This window comes from Ascaphus truei, chromosome 19, assembly GCF_040206685.1.
Source record: "Ascaphus truei isolate aAscTru1 chromosome 19, aAscTru1.hap1, whole genome shotgun sequence".
In the NCBI taxonomy this organism is placed as follows: Eukaryota; Metazoa; Chordata; class Amphibia; order Anura; family Ascaphidae; genus Ascaphus; species Ascaphus truei.
In genome coordinates this window covers 34,260,394-34,284,002 of record NC_134501.1, presented here as the reverse complement: position 1 = coordinate 34,284,002, position 23,609 = coordinate 34,260,394, and the positions used below count along the sequence as shown (strand labels likewise).

Genomic DNA, 23,609 nt, shown 5'->3' with positions numbered 1-23,609 from the left:
AGTCAGCTCTGGCCAGGCGCGCCTGCGCAGTAAGAGTCAGCTCTGGCCAGGCGCGCCTGCGCAGTAAGAGTCAGCTCCGGGCAGGCGCGCCTGCGCAGTAAGAGTCAGCTCTGGCCAGGCGCGCCTGCGCAGTAAGAGTCAGCTCTGGCCAGGCGCGCCTGCGCAGTAAGAGTCAGCTCTGGCCAGGCGCGCCTGCGCAGTAAGAGTCAGCTCTGGCCAGGCGCGCCTGCGCAGTAAGAGTCAGCTCTGGCCAGGCGCGCCTGCGCAGTAAGAGTCAGCTCCGGGCAGGCGCGCCTGCGCAGTAAGAGTCAGCTCTGGCCAGGCGCGCCTGCGCAGTAAGAGTCAGCTCTGGCCAGGCGCGCCTGCGCAGTAAGAGTCAGCTCTGGCCAGGCGTGCCTGCGCAGTAAGAGTCAGCTCTGGCCAGGCGCGCCTGCGCAGTAAGAGTCAGCTCTGGCCAGGCGCGCCTGCGCAGTAAGAGTCAGCTCCGGGCAGGCGCGCCTGCGCAGTAAGAGTCAGCTCTGGCCAGGCGCGCCTGCGCAGTAAGAGTCAGCTCTGGCCAGGCGCGCCTGCGCAGTAAGAGTCAGCTCTGGCCAGGCGCGCCTGCGCAGTAAGAGTCAGCTCTGGCCAGGCGCGCCTGCGCAGTAAGAGTCAGCTCTGGCCAGGCGCGCCTGCGCAGTAAGAGTCAGCTCTGGCCAGGCGCGCCTGCGCAGTAAGAGTCAGCTCCGGGCAGGCGCGCCTGCGCAGTAAGAGTCAGCTCTGGCCAGGCGCGCCTGCGCAGTAAGAGTCAGCTCTGGCCAGGCGCGCCTGCGCAGTAAGAGTCAGCTCTGGCCAGGCGTGCCTGCGCAGTAAGAGTCAGCTCTGGCCAGGCGCGCCTGCGCAGTAAGAGTCAGCTCTGGCCAGGCGCGCCTGCGCAGTAAGAGTCAGCTCCGGGCAGGCGCGCCTGCGCAGTAAGAGTCAGCTCTGGCCAGGCGCGCCTGCGCAGTAAGAGTCAGCTCTGGCCAGGCGCGCCTGCGCAGTAAGAGTCAGCTCTGGCCAGGCGCGCCTGCGCAGTAAGAGTCAGCTCTGGCCAGGCGCGCCTGCGCAGTAAGAGTCAGCTCTGGCCAGGCGCGCCTGCGCAGTAAGAGTCAGCTCCGGGCAGGCGCGCCTGCGCAGTAAGAGTCAGCTCCGGGCAGGCGCGCCTGCGCAGTAAGAGTCAGCTCTGGCCAGGCGCGCCTGCGCAGTAAGAGTCAGCTCTGGCCAGGCGCGCCTGCGCAGTAAGAGTCAGCTCTGGCCAGGCGCGCCTGCGCAGTAAGAGTCAGCTCTGGCCAGGCGCGCCTGCGCAGTAAGTCAGCTCCGGGCAGGCGCGCCTGCGCAGTAAGAGTCAGCTCTGGCCAGGCGCGCCTGCGCAGTAAGAGTCAGCTCTGGCCAGGCGCGCCTGCGCAGTAAGAGTCAGCTCTGGCCAGGCGCGCCTGCGCAGTAAGAGTCAGCTCTGGCCAGGCGCGCCTGCGCAGTAAGAGTCAGCTCTGGCCAGGCGCGCCTGCGCAGTAAGAGTCAGCTCCGGGCAGGCGCGCCTGCGCAGTAAGAGTCAGCTCTGGCCAGGCGCGCCTGCGCAGTAAGAGTCAGCTCTGGCCAGGCGCGCCTGCGCAGTAAGAGTCAGCTCTGGCCAGGCGCGCCTGCGCAGTAAGAGTCAGCTCTGGCCAGGCGCGCCTGCGCAGTAAGAGTCAGCTCTGGCCAGGCGCGCCTGCGCAGTAAGAGTCAGCTCTGGCCAGGCGCGCCTGCGCAGTAAGAGTCAGCTCTGGCCAGGCGCGCCTGCGCAGTAAGAGTCAGCTCTGGCCAGGCGCGCCTGCGCAGTAAGAGTCAGCTCTGGCCAGGCGCGCCTGCGCAGTAAGAGTCAGCTCTGGCCAGGCGCGCCTGCGCAGTAAGAGTCAGCTCTGGCCAGGCGCGCCTGCGCAGTAAGAGTCAGCTCTGGCCAGGCGCGCCTGCGCAGTAAGAGTCAGCTCTGGCCAGGCGCGCCTGCGCAGTAAGAGTCAGCTCTGGCCAGGCGCGCCTGCGCTGTAAGAGACAGCTCTGGCCAGGCGCGCCTGCGCAGTAAGAGTCAGCTCTGGCCAGGCGCGCCTGCGCAGTAAGAGTCAGCTCCGGGCAGGCGCGCCTGCGCAGTAAGAGTCAGCTCTGGCCAGGCGCGCCTGCGCAGTAAGAGTCAGCTCTGGCCAGGCGCGCCTGCGCAGTAAGAGTCAGCTCTGGCCAGGCGCGCCTGCGCAGTAAGAGTCAGCTCTGGCCAGGCGCGCCTGCGCAGTAAGAGTCAGCTCTGGCCAGGCGCGCCTGCGCAGTAAGAGTCAGCTCCGGGCAGGCGCGCCTGCGCAGTAAGAGTCAGCTCCGGCCAGGCGCGCCTGCGCAGTAAGAGTCAGCTCCGGCCAGGCGCGCCTGCGCAGTAAGAGTCAGCTCTGGCCAGGCGCGCCTGCGCAGTAAGAGTCAGCTCTGGCCAGGCGCGCCTGCGCAGTAAGAGTCAGCTCTGGCCAGGCGCGCCTGCGCAGTAAGAGTCAGCTCTGGCCAGGCGCGCCTGCGCAGTAAGAGTCAGCTCTGGCCAGGCGCGCCTGCGCAGTAAGAGTCAGCTCTGGCCAGGCGCGCCTGCACAGTAAGAGTCAGCTCTGGCCAGGCGCGCCTGCGCAGTAAGAGTCAGCTCTGGCCAGGCGCGCCCTGCGCAGTAAGAGTCAGCTCTGGCCAGGCGCGCCTGCGCAGTAAGAGTCAGCTCTGGCCAGGCGCGCCTGCGCAGTAAGAGTCAGCTCTGGCCAGGCGCGCCTGCGCAGTAAGAGTCAGCTCTGGCCAGGCGCGCCTGCGCTGTAAGAGACAGCTCTGGCCAGGCGCGCCTGCGCAGTAAGAGTCAGCTCTGGCCAGGCGTGCCTGCGCAGTAAGAGTCAGCTCTGGCCAGGCGCGCCTGCGCAGTAAGAGTCAGCTCTGGCCAGGCGCGCCTGCGCAGTAAGAGTCAGCTCTGGCCAGGCGCGCCTGCGCAGTAAGAGTCAGCTCTGGCCAGGCGCGCCTGCGCTGTAAGAGACAGCTCTGGCCAGGCGCGCCTGCGCAGTAAGAGTCAGCTCTGGCCAGGCGCGCCTGCGCAGTAAGAGTCAGCTCCGGGCAGGCGCGCCTGCGCAGTAAGAGTCAGCTCTGGCCAGGCGCGCCTGCGCAGTAAGAGTCAGCTCTGGCCAGGCGCGCCTGCGCAGTAAGAGTCAGCTCTGGCCAGGCGCGCCTGCGCAGTAAGAGTCAGCTCTGGCCAGGCGCGCCTGCGCAGTAAGAGTCAGCTCTGGCCAGGCGCGCCTGCGCAGTAAGAGTCAGCTCTGGCCAGGCGCGCCTGCGCAGTAAGAGTCAGCTCTGGCCAGGCGCGCCTGCGCAGTAAGAGTCAGCTCTGGCCAGGCGCGCCTGCGCAGTAAGAGTCAGCTCCGGGCAGGCGCGCCTGCGCAGTAAGAGTCAGCTCTGGCCAGGCGCGCCTGCGCAGTAAGAGTCAGCTCTGGCCAGGCGCGCCTGCGCAGTAAGAGTCAGTTCTGGCCAGGCGCGCCTGCGCAGTAAGAGTCAGCTCTGGCCAGGCGCGCCTGCGCAGTAAGAGTCAGCTCTGGCCAGGCGCGCCTGCGCAGTAAGAGTCAGCTCTGGCCAGGCGCGCCTGCGCAGTAAGAGTCAGCTCTGGCCAGGCGTGCCTGCGCAGTAAGAGTCAGCTCTGGCCAGGCGCGCCTGCGCAGTAAGAGTCAGCTCTGGCCAGGCGCGCCTGCGCAGTAAGAGTCAGCTCTGGCCAGGCGCGCCTGCGCAGTAAGAGTCAGCTCTGGCCAGGCGCGCCTGCGCAGTAAGAGACAGCTCTGGCCAGGCGCGCCTGCGCAGTAAGAGTCAGCTCTGGCCAGGCGCGCCTGCGCAGTAAGAGTCAGCTCTGGCCAGGCGCGCCTGCGCAGTAAGAGCCGGCTCAATCTGGGTGCGCCTGCACAGAAGGCTCCGCAGAAGGCTCACCAGCAGCAGGAGACACACATACAGACACTGACACTCACACAGACATGCACACACTGACTGACACTGACACACACACACTGACTGTCACATACATACACAGACACACAAGGAATTCACAGTTACTATAAATATAGAAGTGCAAATAGCTAAAACACGTGCTCTAAGGCAATCTTCTTTGCATTTTGGCACTGAAATTGTGTTTTGATTTTTAATTAAACACATCACCATCACAAATACAATTTCTGTGACAAAACAGTGACAAAAGACAAAGAAGTTTCACTTCATATGCGCATGCTCGGCACACACACACTTTTTTTTAATCCTTATCATGTTGTATCAGTGGTTTCCTGGTTTAAGCGCTGCGGGAACTCCCTCTATAACTCCCAATACTTTCCAAGAGTTAACCATCTAGTACACTGGCAGCAGTAATGGGCGTTTAGGTTAATTACAGTATTTTTCCAGTTAGACTCGGGAGGGGGTGATTTCCTCGGGTTTCTCCCTTCTGTGTGATGTCACTGTGTGTTCAGCAAAAGTTCCCACAGGCAGAGCCCCCTCTCTCCCCTCCTCCTCTTACCTTTATTGGTTCTCTAATAAGGATAAGCACCTGGTTGACAAACGGCTTACATTTTTTTTTGTTTTAATATATGCAGCCTTCGATTCAATTGATTTTTTTTATTGAAAACTAATTACCTAAGCTGCCGATTGATTGGTTCTCCTGTGATCGATCAGCAAAGATCCTGCTTACCAGGGCTCACTAAATGGCTGCCTTTCAGTTTAAAATCAATCCTTCAGTCAGTGTAACTCAGCAGCTACAATGTATCCTTATACTGTATCACTATAGTAACATTATCTATTGGTACAGTTTGCAGCTGAAACCTCTGGAAACTTTGGCAACAAATTATCACAAACAGGGAAGTGTTACAAAGATCTTGCACTGCTGGGGAGGTGGGGTAAAACCTGCCATATAAATCAAAGGATAATCAGTATATTAAAAATCATAAAAAATGTCATTACGAGTTGAATTTTAAAAATAAAAAAAAGGCAGTAAGTATTATATAATAGTCTAGTATAAAACATGACATTTAGGATATTGCTTGGATCGCTCCTTTAAGAAATTTAACTGTCCGACTATGTGTATTTGCACCTATAACGCAGAAACCCGCTCTATTCCCCATCCGACACACAGGTCTCCTTTGCTTTTATCCCACGGTTGCAATATATTTTAGAAATCCCACCCGGTTTCCATTCTGTAGCTGAATTCTACAGATATCGGTTGCTGAAACATTGCCTCCCGGGGTTATTAAAATGGCCACTGGCGTGCAGACCCGTAGGGAACACCGATGTCGCCATGGAAACAAGCTGAACAGGTGAAAATTGGGCAAAAAAAAAAATGAATATTTACAAAAAAAGAAAAGATAAAAGGGCTAGAAATAAATTAGCACCACATGAAATATCAGGTTATTTCCTCGTTTTCGTTATTTGGGGGGGATGTCTGGTTTAACCTTTTCAATGCCGGAGGGGCCGCGGCACCAGGACGACGATGCTCGTTTTGTTCATGTAAAAGACGGCAAAACTGGCACTTGACATTTACCTGTGTTAGCCCCGTGACCTGACGGACCAGCACATCACAGCTCCATTAGCAAGCCCGATGCCCAGAAAGATGCACCATCAGGGTTAGAATACCAGTCATTTTCCTGTCACAGAGCTGAAGGCCGATAGGATAGAAGGTGATGTCCAGTTAGCCCCATATATTGGAGATGCAATGAAGTTATTCAGTCGTAGAACATCTTCTCTACTGCGCTTTATGGGTGGTCTGTCGTTTAAAGTGTCAGTCCCTCCTAGGGGCAAAGTGTACTACTGGCAGTGACAGGGTTAAGGGGGCAGTCTCTCCTAGGGGCAAAGTGTACTAATAGCAGTGACATGGCTAAGGGGTCAGTCCATCCTAGGGGCAAAGTGTACTAATGGCAGTGACATGGCTAAGGGGTCAGTCCCTCCTAGGGTCAAAGTGTACTAATGGCAGTGACATGGTTAAGGGGTCAGTCCCTCATAGGGGCAAAGTGTACTAATGGCAGTGACTAGTGTCAAAGTGACAAAGTGTGCTAAAGGACAGAGAACAGAGGGTTGTCATAAATGGAACTTTTTCAGGTTGGGCTAAAGTCGTGAGTGGAGTACCTCGGGTATCGGTACTGGGACCCCTGCTTTTTAACTTGTTTATTAATGACCTTGAGGTTGGGATCAAGAGCAAAGTCTCCATCTTTGCTGATGATACTAAATTGTGTAAGGTAATAGAATTAGAGCAGGATGTAATTTCTCTTCAGAATGACTTGGAGAGACTGGAAACGTGGGCAGGTAAATGACAGATGAGATTTAATACAGATACATGTAAGGTTATGCATTTGGAATGCAAGAATAAAAAGGCGACTTACAAATTAAATGGAGATATATTGGGGGAATCCTTGATGGAGAAGGATTTAGGAGTGCTTGTAGACTGCAGGCTTAGCAATAGTGCCCAATGTCATGCAGTAGCTGCAAAGGCAAACAAGCTCTTATCTTGCATCAAACGGGCAATGGATGGAAGGGAAGTAAACATAATTATGCCCCTTTACAAAGCACTAGTAAGACCACACCTTAAATATGGAGTACAATTTTGGGCAACAATCCTAAGAAAAGACATTATGGAACTAGAGAGAGTGAAGAGAAGAGCCACCAAATTAATAAAGGGGATGGACAATCTAACTTATGAGGAGAGGCTAGCTAAATTAGATTTATTTACATTAGAAAAGAGGCGTCTAAGAGGGGATATGATAAGTATATACAAATATATTCGGGGACAATATAAGGAGCTTTCAAAAGAACTATTCATCCCACGGGCAGTACTAAGGACTCAGGGGCATCCCTTAAGGTTGGAGGAAAGGAAATTTCACCAGCAACAAAGGAAAGGGTTCTTTACAATAAGGGCAGTTAAAATTTGGAATTCATTACCCATGGAGACTGTGATGGCAGATACAATAGATATGTTCAAAAAAAGGTTCGACATCTTTTTAGATGGGAAAGGCATACAGGGATATACCAAATAAGTATACATGGGAAGGATGTTGATCCAGGGATTAATCCGATTGCCAATTCTTGGAGTTAGGAAGGAATTAATTTTTCCCCTTAATGGGGTTTTTTGTTTGCCTTCCTCTGGATCAATAAGTAAGTATAGATATAGGATAAGGTATCTGTTGTCTAAATTTAGCATAGGTTGAACTTGATGGACCTATGTCTTTTTTCAACCTCATCTACTATGTAACTATGTAAGATAACCAAAATCCCCTGGACATGCCAATCACAATCCAGGAAATAAAAGAAAAAAGAAAACTAATAAAAACCAAGAAAGCCATCTATACAAGAAGCTCTACTGAAACAGTTCAACCTGGTCCTACTACTTGCTACGTCCCTGAACTGTGGAACGAAGGACTGATAACCCCTATCCACAAGAAAGGAGACAGGCTGGACCCATCCAATTACAGAGGCATCTGTGTCTGCAGCACCCTGGGGAAACTGTTCCACAGCAGAATCCTCCCCTTCCTGACAGAGCAGAGTGTACTGAGTAAGAGCCAGACAGGCTTCCTGCCAAACCACCGCACCACAAATCACATCTACACCCTACACAGCCTGATTAATAAGCACGTCCACAACACCAACAAGGGCAAAATCTTTGCTTGCTTTGTGGACTTCAAAAAAGGGAAAAAGGAGACCAAAAGCGCACCAGCACAAACGGAGCAGGAAGGACCCAAAACGAAAAATAATTAAAAGGGCACTTTAATGTGACAAAAGACCCATCCCTTCATTCCTGCTCCGTTTGTGCTGGTGCGCTTTTGGTCTCCTTTTTCCCTGTATTGCATTTAGTAGCTGCACAGCCTGCCTACCTACCCTACCAGGATGTGAGTATTTGCATATTTTCCAGGGGAACCTGCCAATGAGACTGATGGTAAGTGGCCTTGCACCATATACCACCTGTCTTCAGGAGGATAGTACCCATAATATTACACATTAGGTACTATGTCATTTGTTAGTACCCTGGTTTAGTGGTTTGGCTTATTTTGGGTTAATATACCTGCATTTGAGCGCTTCAGCTATTTTCTACACTGGACTTCAAAAAAGCCTTCGACTCCATCTGGCATCCAGGTCTATTGCTGAAAATACTAGAGAGTGGAATGGGGGGGAAGAACATACGACACGATCAAAAGTATGTCCTCTGAAAACAAATGCTGCGTGAAAGTAAATAACAAAAGGACAGACTTCTTCCATCAAGGCCGTGGAGTTAGACAGGGCTGCAGCCTGAGTCCCACACGTTGTTTCATTTACATCAATGAGCTTACAGCAGCCCTAGAATCCTCCCCAGCACCTGGGCTCAACTTGGCTGAGATTAAGTCTCTACTATACGCAGACGACCTGCTCCTGCTGTCTCCAACAGAACAAGGCCTCCAACAGGACAGGGCCTCCAACAGGACAGGGCCTCCAACAGAAACTGGCAATACTAGAAAAATTCAGCCAGACCTGGACACTCTCTGTGAACCTAGAAAAAAAAAACAGAATAATGGTATTCCAGAAAAAAATCTAAAAAACATCCAACCATATCGCAATTCACACTGAATGACAATGCACTGGAACAAACAGCGAGCTACACATAGGTCTAGGTCTAACAATCAGCTCACCAGGGAAATTCAACCTGGCCATAAATACACTGAAGGAGAAGGCCCGCAGAGCATTCTATACCATAAGGAAACAGATGTACCACCTCAATCCACCAATAAGAATCTGGATGAAAATATTCAACAGCATCATCACACCCATCCTTCTGTATGGCAGCAAGGAGTGGGGCCCTGTAACATACCCAGACTCCACAAAATGGGATACCAGCCCAACAGAAATACTGCATCTGGAATTCTGCAAACACCTTCTCCAAGTACACAGGAGTACATCAAACAATGGATGCCGGGCTGAGCTGGGCCGCTTTCCTCTACTGCTCACTGTACAGAAGAGAGCACTGACATTCTGGGCTCACCTAAACAAGAGCCAACCACAGTCTTACTGCCACAGAGAAATGAGAAGCCAGGACCTCCTCACTAAACCCTGTGCCATTAAATAACTTGTCCTCTCACTCCAAGGACAAAACCCCACACAGATCAACAGCCTTCCAAAAAAACAAATCAACTCAATCGCCAGTGAAATGAAGAAGCAGTATGTAACCATGTGGGAGAAGGATATCCAGCACTCAAAGAAGCTGGAGACCTACCGTGTCTACAGAGAGAATACATTCTGGCACCCTACCTACTGAAGGTAAAAGACCCAAAGCAGAGACAGACTCTGTCCCAGTACAGAATGGGTGCCCACAGCCTGGAAATAGAAACAGGCAGACACAGACAGAACTGGAAGCCCCGGGAGATGAGACTGTGCCAGCGATGAGAGCTAGGAGAGGTGTGTGAGAGACACAGGCAGAACTGGAAGCCCCGGGACATGAGACTGTGCCAGCGATGTGAGCTAGGAGAGGTGTGTGAGAGACACAGGCAGACACAGACAGAACTGGAAGCCCCGGGAGATGAGACTGTGCCAGCGATGCGAGCTAGGAGAGGTGTGTGAGAGACACAGGCAGACACAGACAGAACTGGAAGCCCCGGGAGATGAGACATCCAGCGATGTGAGCTAGGAGAGGTGTGTGAGAGACACAGGCAGACACAGACAGAACTGGAAGCCCCGGAAGATGAGACTATGCCAGCGATGTGAGGTAGGAGAGGTAGAAGATGAAACACACTTCCTGCTGCGTTGCACACAATACTCTGAAGTGAGGAGTGTCCACCTAGAGAAACTCACAGCTCTTATCAAGAACTTTAATACTATAGAAGAAAACCAAAGAATAGCGATCCACCTGGGAGAAGATGAAACCACAGCAGGACTGGCTGCACACTATATCAGCAGCTGCCACAGGCTGAGAGACGCCCACTAACCCCCACAACCCTGTGTGTACCTGTTACCCATGCACCGTGCAATCATTATACCCTACCCCCTGTTACTCATGTACTGTGTAACTATTATAACCAACCCCCGTTATTCATGTACTGTGTAACTATTATACCCTACCCCCTGTTATACATGTACTGTGTAACTATTATACCCAACTCCCTGTTATTCATGTACTGTGTAATCATTATACCTACCCCCCGTTATTCATGTACTGTGTAATCATTATACCCTACCCCCTGTTATACATGTACTGTGTAACTATTATACCCAACTCCCTGTTATTCATGTACTGTGTAATCATTATACCTACCCCCCGTTATACATGTACTGTGTAACTATTATACCCTACCCCCTGTTATACATGTACTGTGTAACTATTATACCCTACCCCCTGTTATACATGTACTGTGTAACTATTATACCCTACCCCCTGTTATACATGTACTGTGTATTCATTATACCCTATTATTCACGCTTTGGCAATATTGAAATGTTCTTTCGTCATGCCAATAAAGCTTATTTGATTTGATTTTGACAGAGACACAGAGACAGAGAGAGACACAGAGACAGAGACACAAAGAGAGACACAGACACAGAGAGACACACAGACAGAGGGGCACACAGACACAGAGAAAGACACAGACAGAAATACAGATAGACGCAGGGAGAGAGGGGAGCAACTCTTAGCCCTTTAAATTTCGGAGAACTGGTTTGCCAGGAATCGATTTGATTAAGTTTGCGAATGTATTTGGGAAAGTTCTTGCACATTTCCACCTGTTGCTCTAATCCTGTTTTGTAGCATCATTCCTGGGACTTTAACGTGTCTGTGTGCGAACTCCAAGTGTGTCGTGTGTGGTTGGAACTATATGGATCAGGGAGGACCAACCATATTTTATCCTCTGCCACCATCCCATAACATATTATTTACTATTACCGTAGTGTCCCGATTAGAGGGCGGCCCTGAATATAAGCGACTCATTTCAGGAGTAGCTGGAAAGAAAAAGGTACACTCACTCACACACTCACTCTCTCTGTGTGTCTCTCTCTGTGTGTCTATCTCTGTCTCTGTGTCTCTCTCTGTCTCTCTCTCTCTGTGTGTCTCTCTCTCTGTGTCTCTCTCTGTGTCTATCTCTGTCTCTCTCTGTGTCTATCTCTGTCTCTGTGTCTCTCTCTGTCTCTGTGTCTCTCTCTGTCTCTCTCTCTCTCTCTCTGTGTGTCTATCTCTGTCTCTGTGTCTCTCTCTGTCTCTCTCTCTCTCTCTGTGTGTCTCTCTCTGTGTCTCTGTCTCTCTCTGTGTCTGTGTGTCTCTGTGTCTGTGTGTCTCTCTGTATCTGAGGTGGCTCAATCAGTGGCTAAGTCATTATGACTGCACCACCTGTGCTGAAGCAGGGATAGCCTGAAAACCTGACCTGTTCGTGGCCCTTGAGGACTGGAGTTGGAAACGAATGCTGCAGTGTGTTGGTGGGAAACATGTGGACCTTAGGGGACCCCACGTGCTGCGCACCGCAGCCGCCTGCTCTCACTCCTCCATGCTGCGCACCGCAGCCGCCTGCTCTCACTCCTCCATGCTGCGCACCGCAGCCGCCTGCTCTCACTCCTCCATGCTGCGCACCGCAGCCGCCTGCTCTCACTCCTCCATGCTGCGCACCGCAGCCGCCTGCTCTCACTCCTCCATGCTGCGCACCGCAGCCGCCTGCTCTCACTCCTCCATGCTGCGCACCGCAGCCGCCTGCTCTCACTCCTCCATGCTGCGCACCGCAGCCGCCTGCTCTCACTCCTCCATGCTGCGCACCGCAGCCGCCTGCTCTCACTCCTCCATGCTGCGCACCGCAGCCGCCTGCTCTCACTCCTCCATGCTGCGCACCGCAGCCGCCTGCTCTCACTCCTCCATGCTGCGCACCGCAGCCGCCTGCTCTCACTCCTCCATGCTGCGCACCGCAGCCGCCTGCTCTCACTCCTCCATGCTGCGCACCGCAGCCGCCTGCTCTCACTCCTCCATGCTGCGCACCGCAGCCGCCTGCTCTCACTCCTCCATGCTGCGCACCGCAGCCGCCTGCTCTCACTCCTCCATGCTGCGCACCGCAGCCGCCTGCTCTCACTCCTCCATGCTGCGCACCGCAGCCGCCTGCTCTCACTCCTCCATGCTGCGCACCGCAGCCGCCTGCTCTCACTCCTCCATGCTGCGCACCGCAGCCGCCTGCTCTCACTCCTCCATGCTGCGCACCGCAGCCGCCTGCTCTCACTCCTCCATGCTGCGCACCGCAGCCGCCTGCTCTCACTCCTCCATGCAGGAGTGGAGATGTTACTGGTGCCGATTGCAGCTGCTCCCGCAGCTTCTTAAAGCGGCAATTCGTGCGCTGTTTATTTTTTTGTTTTTATGTACACAGGATTGAAGCAGGGGGTCTCCGGAGCTGAACCCCATTCATTTCCGCTCTGGGGACCCTCAGCTTCCGGAGATACTTGTCTCTGTAGGATGTGCCGGTAGCCGCTTCGCTCGGCTAGCAGGGTCACGTAACGGCGGATTTTCAATGCTCCCGCGTCTGCGGGGCCAACAGGAAGCTGTGACATCATCAGGACCAGCTTCCTATTGGCCCGCGTGACACGGGAGCTTTAAACTTTTGTTGAGATACCGGCGCCCCATTTGGGGGTGTGTATCTCAGGAAGCAGGGGTCCCAGGAGCTGAGATTAATGGGGGTCAGCTCCGGAGACCCCCGCTTCAATTAAATGGTAAAAAAAAAAAATGTAAAAATAAATGAAAAGCGCTTGGTTTGTTCCGTACATGACGGTGCGCTGATAAATACGGGCCCATTCCTGTCCTGTCCTAGTGACAAGTTCCCTGCTTAAGAAGAGGAGTGAGACAGTATCCAGCAGCACTCTGGCACTAATACATGGTACCAGGGCTGCACATTTGGACCTTAATGTATATCATGTTGCCCATCCCTGCTGCACAGTTATAGTGTAACACACACACACACACACACACACGTATAGCATATACGTATAGCATACGTCCTATATTGTACAGACCGACAACCCCCCCAACACAAACACACTGCACCTCATGCAGCAGCTTCACTTTGTTCACTGGCAAACTCGGGGTGTGCGAGTTAAGGTGCGATATGTTTCTATGTTGTCCAGAAATGCCAACAAACAAACAGACAGACAGACAGATAATAGGATTCCCTCACCCGCTGTCTCTGCAAGTCTCCCAGCGTACCACTTAGAGTGTGAGCTCTGCGGGCCAGGGAATTCCCTTTCCTATCGTCTGAGTTTGTGGCGCTTATTCTATCATAAATCCCTGTACTGCGTTGTCTCTTTTGTAAAGCGCTGAGTACAAAGTGGGCGCTGTGTAAATAACGACACACACACACACACACACACACACATTAACCCTTTCAATGCGCGCGCAGACATCAAAGAAAATAAGGATACTGTCGCGCTGGCAGGGCGAGGGTCAAAGGCCAACAATATATATATATATAATCCAATGCACAGCCGGCACACCATTTGCAAGTAAATAAGTTTTGGTGCTTATCCCATAAAGCAATAACAGACCATACGATATCGGTTGCAACACGACATCAAGGGACAGCACGCAGGTAAGTAACTCATCAAGGGACAGCACGCAGGTAAGTAACTCATCAAGGGACAGCACGCAGGTAAGTAACTCATCAAGGGACAGCACGCAGGTAAGTAACTCATCAAGGGACAGCACGCAGGTAAGTAACTCATCAAGGGACAGCACGCAGGTAAGTAACTCATCAAGGGACAGCACGCAGGTAAGTAACTCATAAAGGGACAGCACGCAGGTAAGTAACTCATCAAGGGACTGCACGCAGGTAAGTAACTCATCAAGGGACAGCACGCAGGTAAGTAACTCATCAAGGGACTGCACGCAGGTAAGTAACTCATCAAGGGACAGCACGCAGGTAAGTAACTCATCAAGGGACAGCACGCAGGTAAGTAACTCATCAAGGGACAGCACGCAGGTAAGTAACTCATCAAGGGACAGCACGCAGGTAAGTAACTCATCAAGGGACAGCACGCAGGTAAGTAACTCATCAAGGGACAGCACGCAGGTAAGTAACTCATCAAGGGACAGCACGCAGGTAAGTAACTCATCAAGGGACAGCACGCAGGTAAGTAACTCATCAAGGGACAGCACGCAGGTAAGTAACTCATCAAGGGACAGCATGCAGGTAAGTAACTCATCAAGGGACAGCACGCAGGTAAGTAAATCATACATTTTCTATATTCTAATAGCACCACCTTGAGAAAGGTCCCACTGGGGGACCGAAACGTCGGTTTTTGTCTCTTCTATCAAATATAGAAAATGTATGATTTACTTACCTGCGTGCTGTCCCTTGATGAGTTACTTACCTGCGTGCTGTCCCTTGATGAGTTACTTACCTACGTGCTGTCCCTTGATGAGTTACTTACCTGCGTGCTGTCCCTTGATGAGTTACTTACCTGCGTGCTGTCCCTTGATGAGTTACTTACCTACGTGCTGTCCCTTGATGTCGTGTTGCAACCGGTATCGTATGATCTATATATATATATATACACACACTATATTGTAACTCTGGCAATGAATGTGTTAAACGTGCACAACAAAGGGTTAAAAAGAATGCTATCGTATTGTTACCGAGGAGTCTGCAAATAGTGTTTGATACATGTTAACCCAGGGGGCTCAACTCCAGTCCTCAAACACTCCCCCTCCCCCGTTCTTCAGGATATCCCTGCTTCAGCACAGGTGGCTCAATCAGTGGCCTGTGCTGAAGCAGGGATATCCTGAAAACCTGACCTGCTGGGAGGGTCTTGAAAACTGTAGTGGAGCCCCCCTGGGTTAAGCCACTGCAGTGCCGAAGTGTTCAAGGTAACGAGCGTGTGTTTCCGGTAGGTAGGTAGCATCAGGGTAACATCACGGGGTATGAAAGGTGCGCTAATGCTGGGACACATGATGCAGATTTTCTGCCAGCTGTAAATGAATAAGTCAGATAACAGAATCCATATAATGACTGCTATTAATGCACATCTTTGGCACATAGTTAATGAAATAATGTGCTATATCACAATACATGTGGCTGAGGCAGCATAGGCCCATTAAACCGTATCAGAGGTAAACTGGGCACATTAGCAGATAAGCCGTTAGGTAACTTCTCTCTATATAGTGCATTTGGACCGCAACTGAAAACATTAGTTAGGGAAACAAGAAACAGCAATTCTGCTATTCTGTTTACGGGTAAGAAAGGCAGAAAGAGAGCAGTGTGGGTATGCAGATTCGCTGCAGGTCCCTGGAAACAAGATTCAAACACAGGAAAAACAGGCAGGGGGTGGGGGAGAGGATCTTCCTAGGGCTGTGTCAGAGATAACATGCACAATTACAGGCGTATAATGTGGAACCTGAGACCAGCTGCAGAGAACGGAGGCAGCTCATGCTTATGTAGGCTTATTATGGCTAAAGGCAGCCTGTGCATGTAGCACATCCCCTGTGCATGCCGGCTTATATAACACGGAGCGTCTTACATTGGGTTTCCTGGGAGGCTGGCAGCTTCTCCTGTTGGGTCTGGGTCTCTCACGGGTGTAGTGGTGCAGTTTCTCACCCTCCGTTGGTAGGTCCATAAGGTGCTGTGTGCATGCAGGCTGGGAGGATGGATGCAGGCTGCCTCTGCCCTCAGCATCCTTTATGGAAACAGGGAGTGGCCTTGCAGGAGCACAGCTGAGAGGCAGCAGCAGCAGCGTCTGGCCTGCACCAACCTCCTTACCGTCTGCTGAAGCATCCCCATCCAGCTCACACGGTCCTTAGAGACAAGGCACAGTTATTAGGGATGGGAGGGTCTGTCGTTCCCACCGTCATTAACCCCTCGGCTTCCCCGACTGGCTCTGCCACGCATTGCGAACGAAAACCTTTTATTATTATTATTATAATGATCATTAGTGTATTTTCCCTTTTCTATGTTCTATCTTTTCTATCGTCCTCCCAGATAATAGGGACACGTTTACATTTGTTTGGAGGGAGTTGCGGGGGGGGGGGGGGGGATTTTTAAATATGGCCGCCGCCACCACAATTTTTCAAAGGACAGAAAGCGAGGGCGCCGTTGCTGCGCTTAACGTAATTAGACGCAGCCTGTCATTGGGGTATTCTGGGAAATCTGCCACGGGGCTTTTTTTCTTTCTTTTTTTACTTTAACAAGTATGAAATAGATATGGAGCTTTGGGACGCACTCATTAAACAAGCCGTTAAATGACTGAGTGCCTCCACTGCAGGGGGCGGCCAACTCCAGTCCTCAAGAGCTACCAACAGGACAGGTTTTCAGGATATCCCTGTTTCAGCACAGGTGGTTGAGTCAAAGATTGAGCCAACTGTGCTGAAGCAGGGATATCCTGAAAAACCTGACCTGTTGGTGCCTCCTGAGGGCCTGGAGTTGGCCGCAACCCCTGCTCCACTTCATTGCTAAGTGTGATAGAGGTATTAAATGGTTAATGGCGGTATAACCAGCTTTCTCCGGATAGGGGACATGTTTGTGAATCAGGTGTTTCCTCTGCCCTAATCCCACCCTGCCCATATCCCACCCTGCCCTAATCCCACCCTGCCCTAATCCCACCCTGAACTAAACCCACCCTGCCCTAAACCCACCCTGCCCTAAACCCACCCTGCCCTAATCCCATCCTGCCCTAATCCCACCCTGCCCTAAACCCACCCTGCCCTAAACCCACGCTGCCCTAATCCCACCCTGCCCTAATCCCACCCTGCCGTAATCCCACCCTGCCCTAATCCCACCGTGCCCATATCCCACCCTGCCCTAAACCCACCCTGCCCTAAACCCACCCTGCCCTAATCCCACCCTGCCCTAATCCCACCCTGCCCTAATCCCACCCTGCCCTAAACCCACCCTGCCCTTACATGGGGGGCAGTATATATAAGGGGAGAGAGGTATATAAGGGGAGAGAGGGAGGGGGCTGCCTGTGCTATGTTATATTACACACGGGGGATTACGTGCGGAGCACGGCAAACTGACTTATTATTTAATGCAGAATTGGCGCACGGAAATCTCCATACAAATTGCAGTTGCGCGTGCGCCAATGTACCAGCCGGGAATTTCTCCACCTGCGTCATCATGTGCAAGCGCAGAACTCAGCGGCCAAAAATGTGTTGGACGCAGCGCGGATGTTTCAATATAACGGTGTTCAAAGTGTTTATTATTTTCACAGTATCGCTAATATAAATAACATGACACTAATCGTTCATACATGTTTTTTTAAATCACTTAATTCAGTGTCACCTTTTTGCAATTTGAAAAGCCATATCACGACCTCAAAGACTTTATTGAGTATCACAAATTGCAGCTGTATTTTGAAGACATGTTTCTGTTATTATGAAAACTTTGCTTCTTTGAAGAACATATAATCCCAAGAAAATAGCTCTATCCATCCGTTATATCCTATATATTTTGGAAATGTGTTTGTCTGTTTCCTATGCATTTGGACACCTCTTAAAACATTGTGACTAAATGGTGCATGATGGTTAATAATAACAACTGTATTTCATATAACGCTTCTCTCCCAATGAAATGCAAAGTGCGTCAAACTTAAAGTACAGTGCGCAGAATGCAGGAATGTCACACACAGTCCCTGCCCAATCTATATTTTTGTCGCCTGAGGCACAGGGAGATAAAGTGACTTGCCCAAGGTCACAAGGAGCTGACACTGGGGATTGAACCAGGTTCCCCTACTACACACTCAATGCTATTGTCAGTGTCACTGTATTGTTTGTCTGTGTTTGGATATATTCTATTTTAATTGTATGAGTTATTACAATTTCTCTAAGCAAGTCAGCCACTGGGTGTTGAACCTGGTAAGCTAGGACCCTTATTCTATAAGGTGTGATAAGAGCAGATGACGCGCTATCGCAGGAGAAGCCCCATTCCCGTCACTTATCGGGACTTTTCATGCGACAGCTCGTCACCTGTGCTACCACAGGGCCTATGTATCTGGTGACATCATAATGCACACAGCCTGGTGGCAGATAAAGAGAGTCAGAACGCTATAAAGTTTACACAGAAAGCAGACGCAGAAAGAAAGAGAGGACGTCAGTTGGCACGTGAGGAGAAAGTAAGAACGCTGGAGAGGGAGAGAGGCGGAAAGAATTAGGGACACCATACGGTATTAAAGGAAAGTGAGAGGAGGGAGAGAAATGAGGGAAGGGAGAGAGATTAGGTGGGGGGGGAGAGAGATGAGGGGGAGGAGAGGAGGAGGGAAGGGAGAGAGATGGCGGGGGAGAGGGGGAAAAGAGGATGAGGAGGGGACAGAGATGAGGTTGATTACTTAGAATTGAAATGAAATGAATAAATTGTAATGTGTGCAGTACTGTGCTACTGTGTCACTTTCAGGTGTTTAACCAGAACACTAAAATGCCATTTTCTGCACTCGGCGGTACGGTTGGAAGAAATCACGCGCCATGACATGGGTATTCCGAGGTATACACCGCGTGAAGTGTTCGAATAATGGTCGCTGCATCTGTACTGCACCTTCGCCATACGCCGATATACTGCACCTCCGCCACACGCCGATATACTGCACCTCCGCCATACGCCGATATACTGCACCTCCGCCATACGCCGATATACTGCACCTCCGCCACATGCCGAGATACTGCACCTCCGCCACACGCCGATATACTGCACCTCCGCCACACGCCGATATACTGCACCTCCGCCACACGCCGATATACGGCACCTCCGCCACACGCCGATATACTGCACCTCCGCCACACGCCGATATACTGCACCTCCGCCACACGCCGATATACTGCACCTCCGCCACACGCCGATATACTGCACCTCCGCCACACGCCGATATACTGCACCTCCGCCACACGCCGATATACTGCACCTCCGCCACACGCCGATATACTGCACCTCCGCCACACGCCGATATACTGCACCTCCGCCACACGCCGATATACGGCACCTCCGCCACACGCCGATATACTGCACCTCCGCCACACGCCGATATACTGCACCTCCGCCACACGCCGATATACGGCACCTCCGCCACACGCCGATATACTGCACATCCGCCACACGCCGATATACTGCACCTCCGCCACACGCCGATATACGGCACCTCCGCCACACGCCGATATACTGCACCTCCGCCACACGCCGATATACTGCACCTCCGCCACACGCCGATATACTGCACCTCCGCCACACGCCGATATACTGCACCTCCGCCACACGCCGATACACGGCACCTCCGCCACACGCCGATACACTGCACCTCCGCCACACGCCGATATACTGCACCTCCGCCACACGCCGATATACTGCACCTCCGCCACACGCCGATATACTGCACCTCCGCCAAACGCCGATATACTGCACCTCCGCCACACGCCGATATACTGCACCTCCGCCTCACGCCGATATACTGCACCTCCGCCACACGCCGATATACTGCACCTCCGCCACACGCCGATATACTGCACCTCCGCCACACGCCGATATACTGCACCTCCGCCACACGCCGATATACTGCACCTCCGCCACACGCCGATATACTGCACCTCCGCCACACGCCGATATACTGCACCTCCGCCACACGCCGATACACTGCACCTCCGCCACACGCCGATATACTACACCTCAGCCACACGCCGATATACTGCACCTCCAAAACACGCCGATATACTGCACCTCCAAAACACGCCGATATACTACACCTCTGCCACACGCCGATATACTGCACCTCCGCCACACGCCGATATAGTGCACCTCCGCCACACGCCGATATACTGCACCTCCGCCACACGCCGATATACTGCACTTCTGCCACACGCCGATATACTGCACCTCCGCCACACGCCGATATACTGCACCTCCGCCACACGCCGAGATACTGCACCTCCGCCACACGCCGATATACTGCACCTCCGCCACACGCCGATATACTGCACCTCCGCCACACGCCGATATACTGCACCTCCGCCACACGCCGATATACTGCACCTCCGCCACACGCCGATATACTGCACCTCCGCCACACGCCGATATACTGCACCTCCGCCACACGCCGATATACTGCACCTCGCCACACGCCGATATACTGCACCTCCGCCACACGCCGATATACTGCACCTCCGCCACACGCCGATATACTGCACCTCCGCCACACGCCGATATACGGCACCTCCGCCACACGCCGATATACTGCACCTCCGCCACACGCCGATATACTGCACCTCCGCCACACGCCGATATACTGCACCTCCGCCACACGCCGATATACTGCACCTCCGCCACACGCCGATATACTGCACCTCCGCCACACGCCGATATACTGCACCTCCGCCACACGTCGATATACTGCACCTCCGCCACACGCCGATATACTGCACCTCCGCCACACGCCGATATACTGCACCTCCGCCACATGCCGATATACGGCACCTCCGCCACACGCCGATATACTGCACCTCCGCCACACGTCGATATACTGCACCTCCGCCACACGCCGATATACTGCACCTCCGCCACACGCCGATATACTGCACCTCCGCCACATGCCGATATACGGCACCTCCGCCACACGCCGATATACTGCACATCCGCCACACGCCGATACACTGCACCTCCGCCACACGCCGATATACTGCACCTCCGCCACACATCGATATACTGCACCTCCGCCACACGCCGATATATATACACACACATACATACATGGGAGCTGGAAGTTGGGGTGTGTGAGGGGTGTAGGGGGGCTGCAGCTCCCCTCTAGGTTTATAAAAATATTACATTATAGTAATGTATGTTTTGTATGTATAGCACCCCCACTCCTCCTGTACCCCTCTTTATATGGACTGTTGGCTATATTTGTAATTCAAAATATACTCTGACACTTACATCCGGGTGCTGTACTCACTTCTTTACACCTCTGGTTTGGTACGCTTTAATATATATATATATATATATATATATATATATATATATATATATATATATATATATATATATATATATCTCTATATATATATACATCCATATACAGTATACACATATATACACACACATACATTCACAAATCTAAAAGACATAAGCGCAGACTGTTAAACAATTTATTACAGGAAATGCACTTACACAGAACATAAATAGTATGAGCTTCTCTGCGTGTGCGAAGCGCGTGTGTGAGCCCGTGGTGCCGGCCGGAGGGATTCACGAGCTGGAGCTGACGTCACTCCTGTGTGCTCCGCGCCTTCCTATGGAAATTCTAAGGCCGCACTTATAGCGCCGGCAACGCAATGGTGTCGCTGACGTCACTCTGCGGTCGCTGGACAAATCAAACTGAAGTGGCTTCCAGCGATCGTGACCAATCCGTCGCGCCACTCTCACTATAAGCACACGTGACGGCGTCAATACATTTGTTTTGACACGACGACGCGTCGCTGTGACCGTCGCCGGCACAATGAGCGCGGCCTAAGGGACAGAACTCCTCCAAATCCCTCCTCCTATGCATTTCGCAACAAGCATGTGTCGCTTCTCCAAGGCAGACATATACTTAGGAGGAGGGATTTGGGGCGGCCTGTTTTAGCAGCACTCCTGTGACCCAGGCTTTGCTTTAAAAGCTGTTTGAAGCGGTTTGAAACAGAAGTATACTTTTAAAGTGGAAAAGTGACACGTACTAGTGCTCATTTGCATGCCATTACCCAGAATCCTTGGCTGCAGTGGCAGGACTGTATGCTGTGTGAGTATGGGGTAAGGCAGATCTAGGGACCTGCCAGGGATCTGTGAATGTGCTCGTGTCACTTTGTTACTCACTCTAACTTGTCTGAGTACCTGGTAAAAAATATATACCTTTCGTTATTTTGGGAATGCCTGGTTTCTTAGATACCAACCACGGAAACCACCGCCGGTTACGTCCTGGTCTCCAAATCTCCCACATCAAGCAGCCCAACAGGATACTGCGACGGAGGACGTTGCAGTTACCTATAGGCCCATGTAACATGGGAGATTTAAACCACCATTTTGTTTCCCCTGGAGGGGAAGCTACCGGTGACACCTTCGCCAAGTGGGTCCCTTAAGACCCCCTGATTTCCCACCCATGTATTAAAAAACCTGAGCAGGAGGAGCTGTTATTTTAAGACACCCCTGCCGGGGCCAGAAAACGCCTCAAACCGTGGGCGTATTTACTAAACCGCCCTGGAAGGCGCGTTATGGAGCAGCACTGCTTCGTATATACAGTACATGGCCATTTATCTCCCTGTGTCTAAGGTACCTAATGAGATTGTATCATCTATGAGTCAAAGTGCATTGGTATACACTGTATCACTACAGTATACAGCATGGGCAGCCGACGCCAGTCAGCAACAGGTCAGGTTTTCAGGATATCCCTGCTTCAGCACAGGTGGCTCAGACTGAGCCAAGGATTGAGCCACCTGTGCTGAAGCAGAGACTGATTGAGCCCCTTGTGCTGAAGCAGGAATATCCTGAAACCCTGACCCATTGCTGGCCCTTGAGGACTGGAGTCGGCCGCCCCTGGTATATAAGAAAATATATTATTATGCCATACAATATACGGATGCCTTCCCTGCTCGCACATTGCACTGTATTCAGTGACCCCAGCCTACACTAATTAAATATATAAAGTGGGCGTGCAGGTGACATCGTTCTCACCCCATCGCCCAGCCCTCTATCAAATCGACCGTCTTCGTTTCAAAGAAATACAGATGCACAATATTTGTGTTTTCTCGGCTGCTATTGTGAATGTTTTTGTTTTTTTATAGAATTACCTGTGACAGTGAGGGGGTAGCCAGGGTATACAATAAAGGTTCAGCCCATCTGGTTACCCCTGAGACTGCGGGGTCCCTGGCAGACACCTAGTACCATAAGCCAGCGATGATACATGTAACAATAAAGTGACCCCTGCTTATCCTGTGTACATGTCCCTTTGCCCCAGAAACGTGAAACTTCTTGTGTGTTAGTTTTATGTGAGGTATTTGGGTGGAAATGCAATTATTTTGTTTGCAGGATTTCGGGGACCAAAGATACCGGTAGTCCCCTAATGGTCCCCGGCGTGCAGGCGTGATTCGCCGTGCGCGGGTGGAATTACACCGGGGCTGCCCAATGTCCCCCAGGCGCCTGGTTTTCGAGCCCAGATATCCTAGATCCATTTCCCTTATAAATATAAGGTGCCCCAAGGTCCGTACTTTATTGAAATATGGTTTATAATGTTTGGTGCTTTTACTATAAATGTCTATTCAGTCAGCTCGGGCATCCACATATGTGCCGGGAAGTCTGGATACGCCTCGTAGTTCAAAGAGGAGACGGGATGTTGAGAGGTGTCGGGATACTAAGTGGCCGGGGCAGGGCGGAGTACTGAGTCCGGAGAACAGAGGCGCCCTGTAGGGAGGACCCTCTGGTTTGCCAGACTCAGTGGAGCCTGTCCAGTAGGTGGCAATGGGTTGACTGGGGGAAGCTGCAGAATGTCAGCGCATTTCCCATTGGTCAATTCATATGTCCCGCCCATGGGGCATCCTGAGCCGGCTTGGCACGCCCCCTCCTCTGACGTCAGCCAAAGGACAAGCCCTTATTCCTATTGGCTGGCGGGGAGGAATTCCCACGCTCTGATTGGTCGCTCCTCCT

General features: G+C 52.0%; 1 protein-coding gene across 1 annotated transcript in view; it reads right to left on the bottom strand.

Annotated features, from left to right (window-relative positions):
* LOC142470156 (capping protein, Arp2/3 and myosin-I linker protein 2-like) overlaps positions 1-23,609 on the bottom strand; it is a 154,497-nt gene that overhangs the window by 127,210 nt on the left and 3,678 nt on the right. The window contains exon 2 of the mRNA XM_075577110.1: positions 15,493-15,767. Coding sequence (XP_075433225.1) covers positions 15,493-15,767 — 275 coding nt within the window. The remainder of the gene's footprint in view (positions 1-15,492; positions 15,768-23,609) is intronic.